Source organism: Pristis pectinata, chromosome 34 (assembly GCF_009764475.1).
Source record: "Pristis pectinata isolate sPriPec2 chromosome 34, sPriPec2.1.pri, whole genome shotgun sequence".
In the NCBI taxonomy this organism is placed as follows: Eukaryota; Metazoa; Chordata; class Chondrichthyes; order Rhinopristiformes; family Pristidae; genus Pristis; species Pristis pectinata.
Window position 1 is genome coordinate 8,695,373 of NC_067438.1, and position 12,915 is coordinate 8,708,287.

Genomic DNA, 12,915 nt, shown 5'->3' on the forward strand with positions numbered 1-12,915 from the left:
TAGGACCAAGAGGGAGGTTCTGAAGGAGTGGGAGCAGCCAGGGACCATGAAAAAGCTGGGGGGGGGGGGAAGGATTGAGAAGGGACCAGGAGTTGGGTTGAGTGACAGGAGAGGGAGGCTGGAGAGCAGTGGGGGATCTTATGGGGCTCCGTGGAGATTTGAGCGGGACCCTTTCCGTGGTGTGTGCATAGATTGGGTGGGAGCTCTGTGTATCCAGGGCTATGGCTGGACCCAAGTGTGGAGGGAGAGCTATCCCTGTGGAGGCTACACACACACACTTATTCTGAGACCGTTACCCCTGGATCTAGACTCCTCGGCCAGGGGAAACGCCCTCCCTGCGTCCAGCCTGCTGAGCATCAAACGTTTCAATGAGATGTTCTCTCATTCTTTTGAACTCTGGAGTCTGCAGTCCCTGTCTACTCAATTTCTCGATTCGCAAACCCACCATCCCTGGAACCGGTCTCGTGAATCGTCGCTGCCTCCCCTTTTATGGAGACGAAAACTCCAAGGCCTTGTGTAATTCCTTAGTCCTGTACTCATATCTCCTCAGAATGTAGCCCATCAGACTATTTCCCTCCCGAAATGCCCGAATGTTCGTCTGAGCGCATTGTGTACAAGCACAGCGAGATCCCTCTGAATATCAACATTACCCAATCAACATTTTAACAAGTTTTGTTTTGTTTTGCGGATGACTTCACAGATTTTTTTTCCACATTATGTTCCCTCTGTCACTCAGTCAGCTACCTCTTTCCCTCCCTGAAGCCTCTTTACAACCTCTCCCCACTCTTCATAATCCTTCCCAACTGAACCCACCCCCACCTAAGTCTGTTGGGCCACCGACTTTGCAAACGCTTTCTGGGACGGGTTGCGGCCCGAGTCTCCCTATTCAGCGGAATTCCAGCCCTTTTCCCCACCCCCCACTCCCCCCGCCAGCCCCCACCCCCAACCAACATTTCCCCACCCTCACAGCCGCAGATGGAAGAGCCTGAGGACCTCAGTCTCGGCCGGTTCCAGGCCGGACAGAGGGAAAACGAAGGGGTAGATCTTCTCGGCGAAGTGGTCGAAGAAGGTGCAGAGGTGCGACATGTCGCCGGCGTCGTAGAAGGAGAGCTGACCCGCCTCGTAGTCCAGGTAGACCCCCACCCGCTGGGGCTTGGCGTCGGCGCAGGAGTGAGCCGATGCCAGCCTGTCGCGGCACCAATGCACCTTGTCGTTCCACAGCCGGACGGTCCAGTAGCCGTTGGCGGGCGTCAGCGGCACCTCCTCGCTGCGTTCCGCCGTCTCCCTGGCGGCGCCGACGATCCAGCCGGCCGAAGTCTCCACGTCCACCTCCCAGTAGTGCGTCCCGGAGGCGAAGCCCTCGGTGGTCAGCGCGGCCGCACAGAAGGCGAACCTCCTGCCGCTCTCCGGCACTTGCCGGAGCTTGGTGCGCCTCTTCACCATGGTGTGGTCCTTGGAGAGCATCAGGCAGGGGCTCGCCGTCTCCGGGTCCAACGTGAGCGGGGCCGGAGCTGGGACAGAGAGAGAGAGAGAGAGGTGGCAGGGAGCCGCCGGCGGGGAACAGGGAGAGGCAGGAGTGGTGGCAGGGAGCCCGCTGTCCCGGGACACCTTGGGCGTGAACCGCGAGGGGCTTCAGAGGAGTGACGGGCGGGCTCCCTGAAGTGTGTTCTGCTTGCCGTTCCTGTGGTGGGGGTGGGGGTGGGGGCGGGGGCGGTGGTCGGGGAGGGATGTGGGGAGGTTAGGGGCTCTGGGTGAGGAGCGGTGGGAGGGAGGGACGAGGAGGAGTGAATGGGGAGGGAAGGGAGGAGGAAGGGGATGGCGAGGGGATGGAGGAGAGGGTAGGATAGGGTGAGGGGAGGGAGGGGAGTGAGGGGGGAGAGAGGGAGGGGAGAGGAAAGGGAGGGGAGGGGGTAGGAGGGAGGAGAGGGGTGGGGAGGGAGTAGGGGAGGGAGGGGTGGGGAGGGAGGGGAGAGGGAGGGGGGCATGGGGAGGGGCGTGGCAGGGGGGATGGAGGGGCAGGGGAAGGGTAGGTGGCAGGAGGAGGGAGGGGGAGGGAGCAGTGGGTGTTAGGCGGAGGGAGGTAGGAGGAGTGGGGGGAGGGTGCGGGCGGGCGCAGGGGTGAGTGGGGGCGGGAGTATCGGGTAAGAGGGTCCCGGGGGGAAGGGCGGGTTGCCGGTGAGGGTGTGGGGGTCCCGGGGAGGGTCGGGTGAGGGAGTAGGTCCCGGAGTGTGTGTGTGGGGAGGGACTCGGGGTGGGTGATCCCTGTGGGGATGTGGGGGTCCGGGGGAGGGTGGGGAGGGGGGTGTAGGTATGGGGCTGAATCTCGGGGTGAAGGGAGGATGTGTCGGGACGGCAGTCCCGCGGAGTCGGAGGGGAGGGGAGGGGGCGTCGGTGCCGGGACCTCACCTGGGCTGACGATGCTCAACATCTGCTTCCACGCCGCGTACTGCAGCGGCCCGCGGAACTCACCCACGCTCATCCCGGGCAGCTGGAGCACCGGCTCCTGGTGCAGGTCGCTCCTGAAACGGCAGTCGCAGCCGTCAGACACGCTCTGGGCCGGTCGGGGGCGCGCGGTGTGATCGTGCACGCGCTGGTGTTCGCGTCCCGTGGGTGCGGTCGTTCCAAGGTTCTGGGTTTGAGCGTGTGTGCACGTGTGTGTGTGTGAAGTGAGAGCAGGTGTGTGCATATGTGAGCGTGTTACATGTGGCAGAGCATGTGAATGTGTGGTGAGTGTGTGTGTGAGTGTGTACGTGTGGGAGAGTGTGTGAGTGTGTACGTGTGGGAGAACGTGTGTGAGTGTGTACGTGTGGGAGTGTGTGTGAGTGTGTATGTGTGGGAGAGTATGTGTGTGGGTGTGTAGGTGTGGGAGTGTGTGTGTGAATGTGTACGTGTGGGAATGTGTGGGAGTGTGTGTGTGAGTGAGTGTGTACATGTGGGAGTGTGTGTGTACGTGTGGGAGTGTGTGTGTGGGAGACTGTGTGTGTGTACGTGTGGGAGAGTGTGTGTACGTGTGGGAGTGTGTGTAAGTGTACGTGTGGGAGAGTGTGTGTGAGTGTGTACGTGTGGGAGTGTACGTGTGGGAGTGTGTGTGAGTGTGTACGTGTGGGAGTGTGTGTGTGTGAGTGTGTACGTGTGGGAGAGTGTGTACGTGTGGGAGAGTGTGTGTGAGTGTACGTGTGGGAGAGTGTGTGTGAGTGTGTACGTGTGGGAGTGTGTGTGAGTGTACGTGTGGGAGTGTGTGTGTGAGTAAGTGTGTACGTGTGGGAGTGTGTGTGTGAGTAAGTGTGTACGTGTGGGAGTGTGTGTGAGTGTACGTGTGGGAGAGTGTGTGTGAGTGTGTACGTGTGGGAGTGTGTGAGTGTGTACGTGTGGGAGAGTGTGTGAGTGTGTACGTGTGGGAGAGTGTGTGTGAGTGTGTAAGTGTGGGAGTGTGTGTGAGTGTACGTGTGGGAGAGTGTGTGTGAGTGTGTACGTGTGGGAGTGTGTGTGAGTGTACGTGTGGGAGTGTGTGTGAGTGTGTACGTGTGGGAGTGTGTGTGAGTGTACGTGTGGGAGTGTGTGAGTGTGTACATGTGGGAGTGTGTGTGTGTGGGAGAGTGTGTGTGAGTGTGTACGTGTGGGAGTGTGTGTGTGTGGATGTGTACGTGTGGGAGTGTGTGTGAGTGTACGTGTGGGAGAGTGTGCAAGTGAGTGTGTATGTGTGGGTGAGCATGCGTGTGAGAGAGTGTGTACATGTGGGAGTGCACATGTGTGAGTGTGTATGTGTGGGAGAGCACATGTATACTGTATGTGTGGGAGAGCACATGTATACATGTGGGAGAGCGCATGAGTGAGTGTGTACCTGTGGGTGAGCACATGTGTTAGTGAGTGTGTGCATGTGGGAGAGTGTGTTTGTGTCAGAGGGCATGTGTGTGAGTGAGTGTATACATGTGGGAGAGTACATGTAAGTGTGTCTGTGTGGCAGAGCATATGAGTGTGTAAGTGTGGGTGAGCATGTGTGTGTCTGTGCATAGGGGAGTGCATTGTGTGTGTGTATGTGTGGGAGAGTGCATGTGTCAGTGAGCAAGTGTATGGGAGTGGCTTAAATAAAGCTTGAGTATGCAAGAGAGTGTAGGTGCAGAATTGTGTGTGCGGATGAGAGGGTGAGAAAATGAGACTGTGCATGGGCAAGACTGCGTGTGTGAGTGAATGGCATGTATGTACATGTGTGTAATTCTGCCAATATATGTGCCTGCCTATGTCATATTAGTTTGTGTCTGTACATGTTCCTGTGTATATTGTGTTAATATGTGTACAAGTGTATGAAGACTGCATGCTCAGACTTACAAATGCACTCACACAATCACTCAATGAAATAATGTTCTCAAACTTTGGCACACCGACATCGGCACATGTACTCCCTGCACCTGCATGCTCACATGCTCTCAAACACTATCATATATTCACACACACACACACACACACACACACACACACACACACACACACACACACCTGCCACACTCCCCGGCACAGCCTCACAGGTTGAGCCAAGCTGCGCCACAATATTTTATGAAAATATTTTTGGGGTGAAGGACACTCACCTTTGGAGGATGTTCTTGATTTCCTGAATAAATCAAAACCAAGCACAATTAATGCTCCAAGTGGTTACCTTTAACCAGCAGGTGTGAGTCCCCCCCCCCCACCCGCCTCCCCCACCCACCCCTGCAGACACACCAGCCCTACAGCACCGAACCTCGCTCAGGAACCTCCCTCAAACCTCAGTCGTGGCGACTTTCCCTCCCCTCCTCCGCTCGCAGGTCCCAGAGATGTTTCCCGTCTTCTGGCTCTTGCGCTTGGTGGTTGCACAGTGACCTCGTGCTGACCCCCAGTGTGGGTCAGGCGTCTGCTGTGGGATTCTGCCAGCCACCAACCCACTGACCTGCAAACCCACACCTGGTCAGTGGTCAACATACCGCCCCATCTCCAGCAGCACTGAACTGGGCTACAATAACCTCACACAACTATAATGACCGTACAAGGGACCTCTTACAGTAAAACTCCGATAATCCAGCATCCAATTGTCTGGATATCCTGATAGTCCAGCATTTGGCTCACCCATTAGTCCGGAATATGAGCCGGGCCTCCAGACTGCAAGCAGGGTGTGCAGCCAGAGTCAGGATTGGGAGCCGGAATGCCGGGGTCTGGAATGCTTGGAAATGTTCTGCTCCCTTTAAACTCACCGGGTTCACCAGAAAAGGTAGTAAATTACATGTAAAAACAGTGAATTAAAAATGTGTTTGGGTATCAATCGGAGTAACATCCAATAGTCTGGAAAATCTGCCTGTTTCAAGGATGCCAGATTATCGGAGTTTACATAGTTATTATCACACAGAAAGGGGTCGTTAGTCTCATTGAGTCCACGTCACCTCCCAGCAGAACAACGCAATGTTTTAGTATGAAACGTTAGTGTCTTTGACCTATTATAAAGGAATGTTTTGAACTGCCTGCTACAACGAATGCAGATAAAGATATATCCAGATTGTATTTACTGTATACTTCAGAAATAAAGTATATTTTTGAAGAAAATCCCATCACCCCCCCCCCCCCCCCACTCTCCCTCTCCCTGTCACCCTGCAACTTATTGTCTCTCAGGTGAACATCAACTTTGAATCTTTTGCCACTTAGCTACACCAGGGGGAATTTACAGCAGCTGATTAACCTATCAGCACATTTTTGGGATGTGGAAGAAACTTTTAACTCTTTAGCCACCTTCCTTCCTTGGCCTTTATAGCATCCTTCAAGAGGGTGAACCCTCAAAAGGTGTCAGGTCCGGATGGTGTACCTGGCCGGGTTCTGAAAATTTGTGCCAACCAACTGGCTGGAGTGTTCAAGGACATCTTCAACCTCTCACTGCTGCGGTCTGAGGTTCCCACCTGCTTCAAGAGGGCAGCAATCATACCGGAGCCCAAGAAGAGCAGGGTGAGCTGCCTCAATGACTGGTATACTCGCATCTACTGTGATGAAGTGCTTTGAGAGGTTGGTCATGGCTAGAATTAACTCCTGCCTGAGCAAGGACCTGGACCTGCTGCAGTTTGCCTATCACCACAACAGGTCTACAGCGGAAGCAATCTCACTGGCTGTCCACTTGGCTTTGGAGCACCTAGACAACAGCAAAACATACATCAGGCTGCTGTTTATCAATTACATCTCAGCGTTCAACACCATCATCCCTCTGTACTCATCAACGAGCTTCAAAACCTGGGCCTCTGTACCTCCTTCTGCAACTGGATCCTTGACTTCCTTATCGGGAGACCACAGTCAGTGTGGATCGGTAATAATATCTCCTCCTCACTGAGAATCAAGGATGTGTGCTTAGCCCACTGTTCTACTCTTTCTATACTCATGATTGCGTGGCTATACATAGCTCAAACACCATCTATATATTTGCTGATGACACCATCGTTGTTGGCAGAGTCTCCGATGGCGAGAAGGATATGTGCAGGAGTGAGATAGATCGGCTGGTTGAGTGGTGTCGCAACAACAACCTCGCACTCAACGTCAGCAAGACCAAGGAACTGATTGTGGACTTCAGGAAGGGGAAATCGGGAGAACACACACCAGTCCTCACTGACGGGTCAGCGGTGGAAAGGGTGAGCAGCTTCAAGTTCCTGGGTGTCAACATCTCAGAGGATCTATCCTGGGCCCAACATATTGATGCAATCATGAAGAAGGCACGTCAGTGGCTCTACTTCATTAGGAGTTTGAGGAGATTTGGTATGTCACCAAAGAATCTTGCAAATTTCTACAGACATACGGTGGAGAGCATTCTGACTGGTTGCATCACCGTCTGGGATGGAGGCTCCAATGCACAGGATCACAAGAGGCTGCAGAGGGTTGCAGACTCAGCCAACTCCATCATGGGCACAACCCTCCCCACCATCGAGGACATCTTTAAGAGGTGGTGCCTCGAGAAGGTGGCATCCATCATTAAGGACCCTCACAATCCGGGACATGCCCTCTTCTCGTTACTACCATCAGGGAGGAGGTCCAGGAGCCTGAAGACTCACACTCAACGATTTAGGAACAGCTTCTTCCCCTCCGCCATCAGATTTCTGAATGGTCCATGAACACTACCTCGTTATTCCTTTGTTTTTCACCATTTATTATTTTGTAACTTTTTATGTCTTTTTATTTAGTAATTTTATGTCTTTGCACTGTACTGCTGCCACAAAACAACAAATTTCATGACATATAAGTCAGTGATAATAAACCTGACTCTGATTCTGAAATTACACAGGGCACTAGTGAGACCACATGGTAATTACCCCGTATGTCTGACCTCCATATCTGAGGAAGGATACATTTGTGGTTAGTGAAAGGGTGGCTAAAGTTCACCTGATTTGTTCCTGGGATAGGGGACTGTCCTTTGAAGAGAGATTAAGCAGACTAGGGCCATGAAGAATTAGCGCTGATCACATTGAAACCTACAAAGTTCTTGCAGGGCTTGACTGGGAAGATGCAGGGAAAAAATGTTCCCCTGGTTGGGGTGTTTAGAACCAGGGATCACAGTCTCAAAATAGGGGGTCAGGATGGAGTCAAGAAGAAACGTCTTAACTTAGAGGGTGGTGATTATTTGGAAATTTCTCCCCAAGAGGCTCCGTCACTGAGAAACAAAAGGACTGCAGATGCTGGAATCTGGATGAAAAACACGATGATGCTGGAGGAACTCAGCAGGCCAGGCAGCATCCGTGGAGAAAAGCAGGCGGTCAACGTTTCGGGTCAGGACCCTCCTTCAGGACGCTGAGTATGTCCAAGAAACAGACTGATAGATTTTCAGATATTAAGGTACACAGGGTTAGTGCAGGAAAACAGACTGAGGGAGGTCAGTGGTGGACATTGAATGGCTGTGCAGAGATGAGGTTCTAGAGGACCCACTCCTGTCTCTGTTTCCTATGGTCTCTGAGCTCTGTGAGTGTCACTCCAATGCCAGCTGATCCCCCAAACTCCTCCTACGGAAAGTCAAAGGCAGCAGATTCAGGGGAACACTACCATATAATCAAACCAGATCCACTAGGAGCCAAGTCTCTGCTGGCTCCCTAGAAAGAGCATCAGCCCCATTCCCCAGCCCTACCTCCGGCAAGTATCCGAATCCCACAGTGATACATCGGGTGGAGTCACTGCCTCACCGTTCAATCCTGACCTTGGGCGCTGTCCGTGTGGAGTTCGCCTGTTCTCCCTGTGACCGCATGGGTTTACAACACGGAACAGCACAGGAACAGGCCCTTCAGCCCACCATATCTGTGCCCAATACCATGACAAATTAAACCTTTTCTGCCTGCATGTGATCCATTCCCTGCATATTCAGGTGTCTTAAACACCACTGTCGTATCTGCTTCCACCGCACCCAGGCAGCCTGTTCCAGGCACCCACTGCTCCCCGTGTAAAAAACCCTGCCCCGCACATCTCCCTTAAATGTTCCCCCTCTCAGGGTGGGTAGGTGAAGTGGCCGCTGTTTGTCCCAGTGTGTAGGTGAGGGGCAGAATCTGATGGAGATGTGGAGAGAATAACATGGGATTGATGTGAACGGACGCTTGGTGGCCAGCACGGACGATGGGCCAAAGGGCCTGTTTCCATGCTGAATGACTCTGTTGAAGACCTTGATGACCCTCATTCGATCTCCCCCCATCCCGACCCATGCCGGCGATTCACTCAGGACCTTCCCGGACAGTTTGGTTCTCACCGTCAGGAGCCTGTCTCGGTCCTCAGTGTCGGTCAGTGAGCGTATCTCTGCGATGAGCTTCTGGACGGAGGCGGTCCTCTTGGAGACCAGCTTGAGGTTTCCCTCCAGCGCCTGCACAAGGCCCTGGGACTCCTCGGTCAACCGGTCCCTCAGCTTCATCTCCTGCTCCGACAGGAGCTGGTGCATCTTGGCAAATTGTGTCTCGATGTTCTCCTGGAGGTTATCTGCCAACTCCTGGGCAAGGAAGAAGGGTTAACGGATGCCAGATCCTACTGGGTGAAGGACTGAATGACTGCCCTCCACAACACCAACCCTCCTGTCCTCTCTCTCTCTCTCTCTCTCTCTCTCTCTCTCTCTCTCTCTCTCACACACACACACACACACACACACACACACACACACACACACACACACACACACACACACACACACAGGGAGACCCATCGTGTGTCTGAGTGCACGCCGTCAAATCTCGCTTCCACCACCAGGTGGCAGCAGGGACCACGCTTGCTCTGAATCGGAGGGCTGGGGACAGGAGTCCCAGTCCCAGAACCGACCCTCAACCCCCGGCTGGGGACAGGAGTCCCAGTCCCAGAACCGACCCTCAACCCCCGGCTGGGGACAGGAGTCCCAGTCCCAGAACCGACCCTCAACCCCCGGCTGGGGACAGGAGTCCCAGTCCCAGAACCGACCCTCAACCCCCGGCTGGGGACAGGAGTCCCAGTCCCAGAACCGACCCTCAACCCCCGGCTGGGGACAGGGGTCCCAGTCCCAGAACTGACCCTCAAACCCTGGCTGGGGACAGGGGTCCCAGTCCCAGAACCGACCCTCAAAACCCCGGCTGGGGACAGGGGTCCCAGTCCCGGGACTGGCCCCGCCCCCGCTGACACTCCGCTCTGCACGTCTCTCGGACGAGATATTAACCCCGGTCGCGTCTCCCCTGTGGACCCGTGCACCGCCCGCTGGCCGAGGTCAGGGCCGATACTTATCCCTCGATCGACACCACGGCGGCGGGCGACCTGCTCGGAGTGGGATCGTGCTGTGCACAAAAAGGAACATCAGTCTGCCGCACCTCCCCGCAGGACCGTGCGGCGGAAGGACTGCGCCATGCCGCAGGGCCGAGAATGGGTCAGGTGCTACAGAAATGAAAGCTTCTCTGTTTGCCCAACGTTCCGCAAGTGGTTTCCAGCTGCCAGTCCCCGCTGGAGCGGAGTCGACCGCAATCGTCCCTCGGGGCTCCCAGTAGCCTGCTGACCCCTCCTCCCACCCACCCACCCCACCCACTTCCCTCCCTGCCCCAAGGCTCCCGGGTCCATTACCAACGTGATAAACCCCACAGGGATCCGAGCCCAGTCCCCACATGTGCTTCCCCCTCTCCATGGGATAGTCGTTAACCCCAGGGGATGTTCGGCCACTGGAGGAGGCACAGTGGGCTCCCCGCGGCTGTCACCCTCCCGGTGCTGCTGGGGGCGATGAGTGGGGGTGGGGGAGGAGGGGGGGGTCGGCGGGGGGGTGACTGTCAGCACCGACAACACTTTCACATTAGCGGCGGGTCGGTGGGAGAGCGGGAAGGGGAGAGCGGGGAACGTTGGTCCGGGGTCAGTCTGAATGGGAATTAATTTGGGGGGGGGGGGCTGTTCCAGTGTAGGGCAGTGAGAAGGGTGGGTGAGTGGGCGGGATCCAGTGTAGGATGAAAGGAAGGGGTTGGGTGGATGGGATCTAATGCAGGACCATGAGAACAGGGCAACAGGTGGGCGGGACCTGGGATGGGAGGGTGTGATCCAGTGTAGGACAGAGAGCAGGGGGTGGGTGTTATCCAGTGATGAGATTGGAGGGCGGGAGGGGGGGATCCAGTGAGTTCACTGAGTACGGGACGGGGGGTGGATTTGTGGGTGGGATCCAGTGTCGAGATCAGTGGGATTCAGCGAGTTCACTGAGCATGGGGGGGGGGGGGGGGGTAGATTTGTGGGTGGGATCCAGTGTAAGGATCAGGGGCAATAGGTGGGTGGGATCCAGTGTGGCGATCGGGAAGTGATGGGTGGGTGGGATCCGGTGAGTTCACTGGGAGATCCTGAGCTCCGCTCCCCTGTTACCCTCCCGCGACGGGTGAAGTCCTCACCAGAGTCTCGGAGATTCGGGCGCCCTGGCTGGACTCCGCCAGCCGATACTCCTCCAATCTCTTCTCCAGGAACGCCGCCGAGTTCTCCAGTTTCTCCTTCAGGGAAACACATCGCCGGGTAAGTCAGGGAGCACTGCAGAATTTCGTCTGGAAGCAGGGATCATCCCAGGAGCTGGGTCCCAGGATCTCACAGGGAGCAGGAGAAGGTCATTCAACACGAGGGACAGCTCCACCAACCAATCAGAGCAGGTCTGGCCTGGATTCCAGCTCCACAGACCAATCCGAGCAAGTCTGGCCGAGATCCCAGCTCTAATGGACCAATCCGAGCAGGCGTGGCCGGGATCCCAGCTCCATGGACCTGCCTTTGCTTCACATCCCCTGTTGCCTTGAGCAATGATCCATTGATCTCCAATGACCCCCGGGATGTGATGGGAAGTTGTGCCTGGGCTCATTGAACGGCTCCTCGACCAGATTACCCCTCAATATTGTACAACAGAATAGGAAGAGTGGACCATTCAGCCCCTCGAACATGCTCCACCATTCGATCAGATCAGTGCCCATCTCTTACCTCAATGCCACTGACCTGCACCTACCCCCATATCCCTTGATTTCCTTAATCTACAGAGAACGTCTATCTTGAATATGCTCAGTGACTGGCCATCCACACCTCCCTGGTATAGGATTCCTAAAGGTCACCACCCTCCGGATGAAGGTACTTCTTCCCATCTGTCCTGAATGCCCAACCCTTTATTCTGAGGCTGTGACCCCGAGTCCCTTGATTCCCCAGACAGGGGAGACTTCCTCCCTGCATCAGGCTGTCGAGCTCACATTTCAGTGAGATCTGTTCTCCTTCTGAATGCAAGAAAATGCAGGAGAACACCCCCATCCCCCATCCCAGGAACCAAGGTAAACCTTCGCGGAACTCCCCGTATCCTTCCTTTAATGGGGACACAAGCCCTCTGCACAATACACACGGTGCAGTCCCACCAGCCCCTGTATCATTGCAGTACGACATCTTTACTCTTGTGTTCAAAAGATCTTGCAATTAAGCCAGATTTATCTAATTATCTAAAAACAAAATTGCTTACTGTACCTGCATGTTAACCCTGAGAGATTGATGTACGTGCATCCTCTGCACACCCCACACCTTGCAACCTCTCGCCATTTAAACAATTCTCCGCCTTTACCAAAGTGGATGTCCTCACACATCTCCACATTACCTTCCAAATGTCAAGCTGTGGCCCATTCGCTTAACCCGTCTGTAGCCCCTCTGCATCCTCCTCATGGCCCTCACTGCCACCCAGCTTCGGATCATCAGCCAACTTGGAGATCATACACTCGGTCCTCCTGGCCAATTTGTTGCTGCTGATCATGAACAACTCTGTCCCAGGACCAAACCCCTTGGGTCACAACCTCCCATTCCATATCTGTTTTCTGCCCAGGCACCAATCCTCAATGTACACCACTATTTTAGCCCCACCTGATGGGCTGTTAAAGAATCTCCTGTGTAATACCTTTGGAAACTCCAAATATCCCACATCAACTGGTTTCCCCTTATCTATTCTGCCAGACTCAACCTCAAGCACTCTAACAGATACAGCATACTTAATTTCCCCTTCATAAATCCACCTTGTCCCTGCTTAATCCTATTATTATTTTCCAAATACTTAATAATAAATTGCATCATTTTCCCCACCGCTGATCTCAGGCTCCTTGGTATATGTGTGGCTCTCTCTCTCCCTCTGTGTAGTGTAGCGGTTAGCATAACGCTATTACAGCGCCAGCGACCTGGGTTCAATTCCGGCTGCTGTCTGTAAGGAGTTTGTACGTTCTCCCCGTGTCTGCGTGGGTTTCCTCTGGGTGCTCTAGTTTCCTCCCACATTCCAAAGACATACAGGTTAGGAAGTTGCGGGCATGCTATGTTGGCACCGGAAGCGTGGCAACACTTGTGGGCTTCCCCTAGCACACTGTACGCAACAGATGCATTTCACTGTGTGTTTTGATGTACATGACCAGTAAAGATATCGGATCAGATCAGAAGTACTGTGGCTAGATCTGTTGAAGTTTGAAAGAT

The 12,915-nt window shown here is 54.6% G+C and overlaps 1 protein-coding gene across 1 annotated transcript in view; it reads right to left on the reverse strand.

The window, feature by feature from the left end:
* Positions 1-963: 963 nt before the first annotated feature.
* The window catches only part of LOC127585839 (zinc-binding protein A33-like), a 28,154-nt gene continuing 16,202 nt past the window's right edge, over positions 964-12,915 (reverse strand). The window contains exons 2-6 of the mRNA XM_052043539.1: positions 10,842-10,937; positions 8,723-8,956; positions 4,584-4,606; positions 2,407-2,519; positions 964-1,511 (exon numbers count right to left, since the gene is read on the reverse strand). Coding sequence (XP_051899499.1) covers positions 964-1,511; positions 2,407-2,519; positions 4,584-4,606; positions 8,723-8,956; positions 10,842-10,937 — 1,014 coding nt within the window. The remainder of the gene's footprint in view (positions 1,512-2,406; positions 2,520-4,583; positions 4,607-8,722; positions 8,957-10,841; positions 10,938-12,915) is intronic.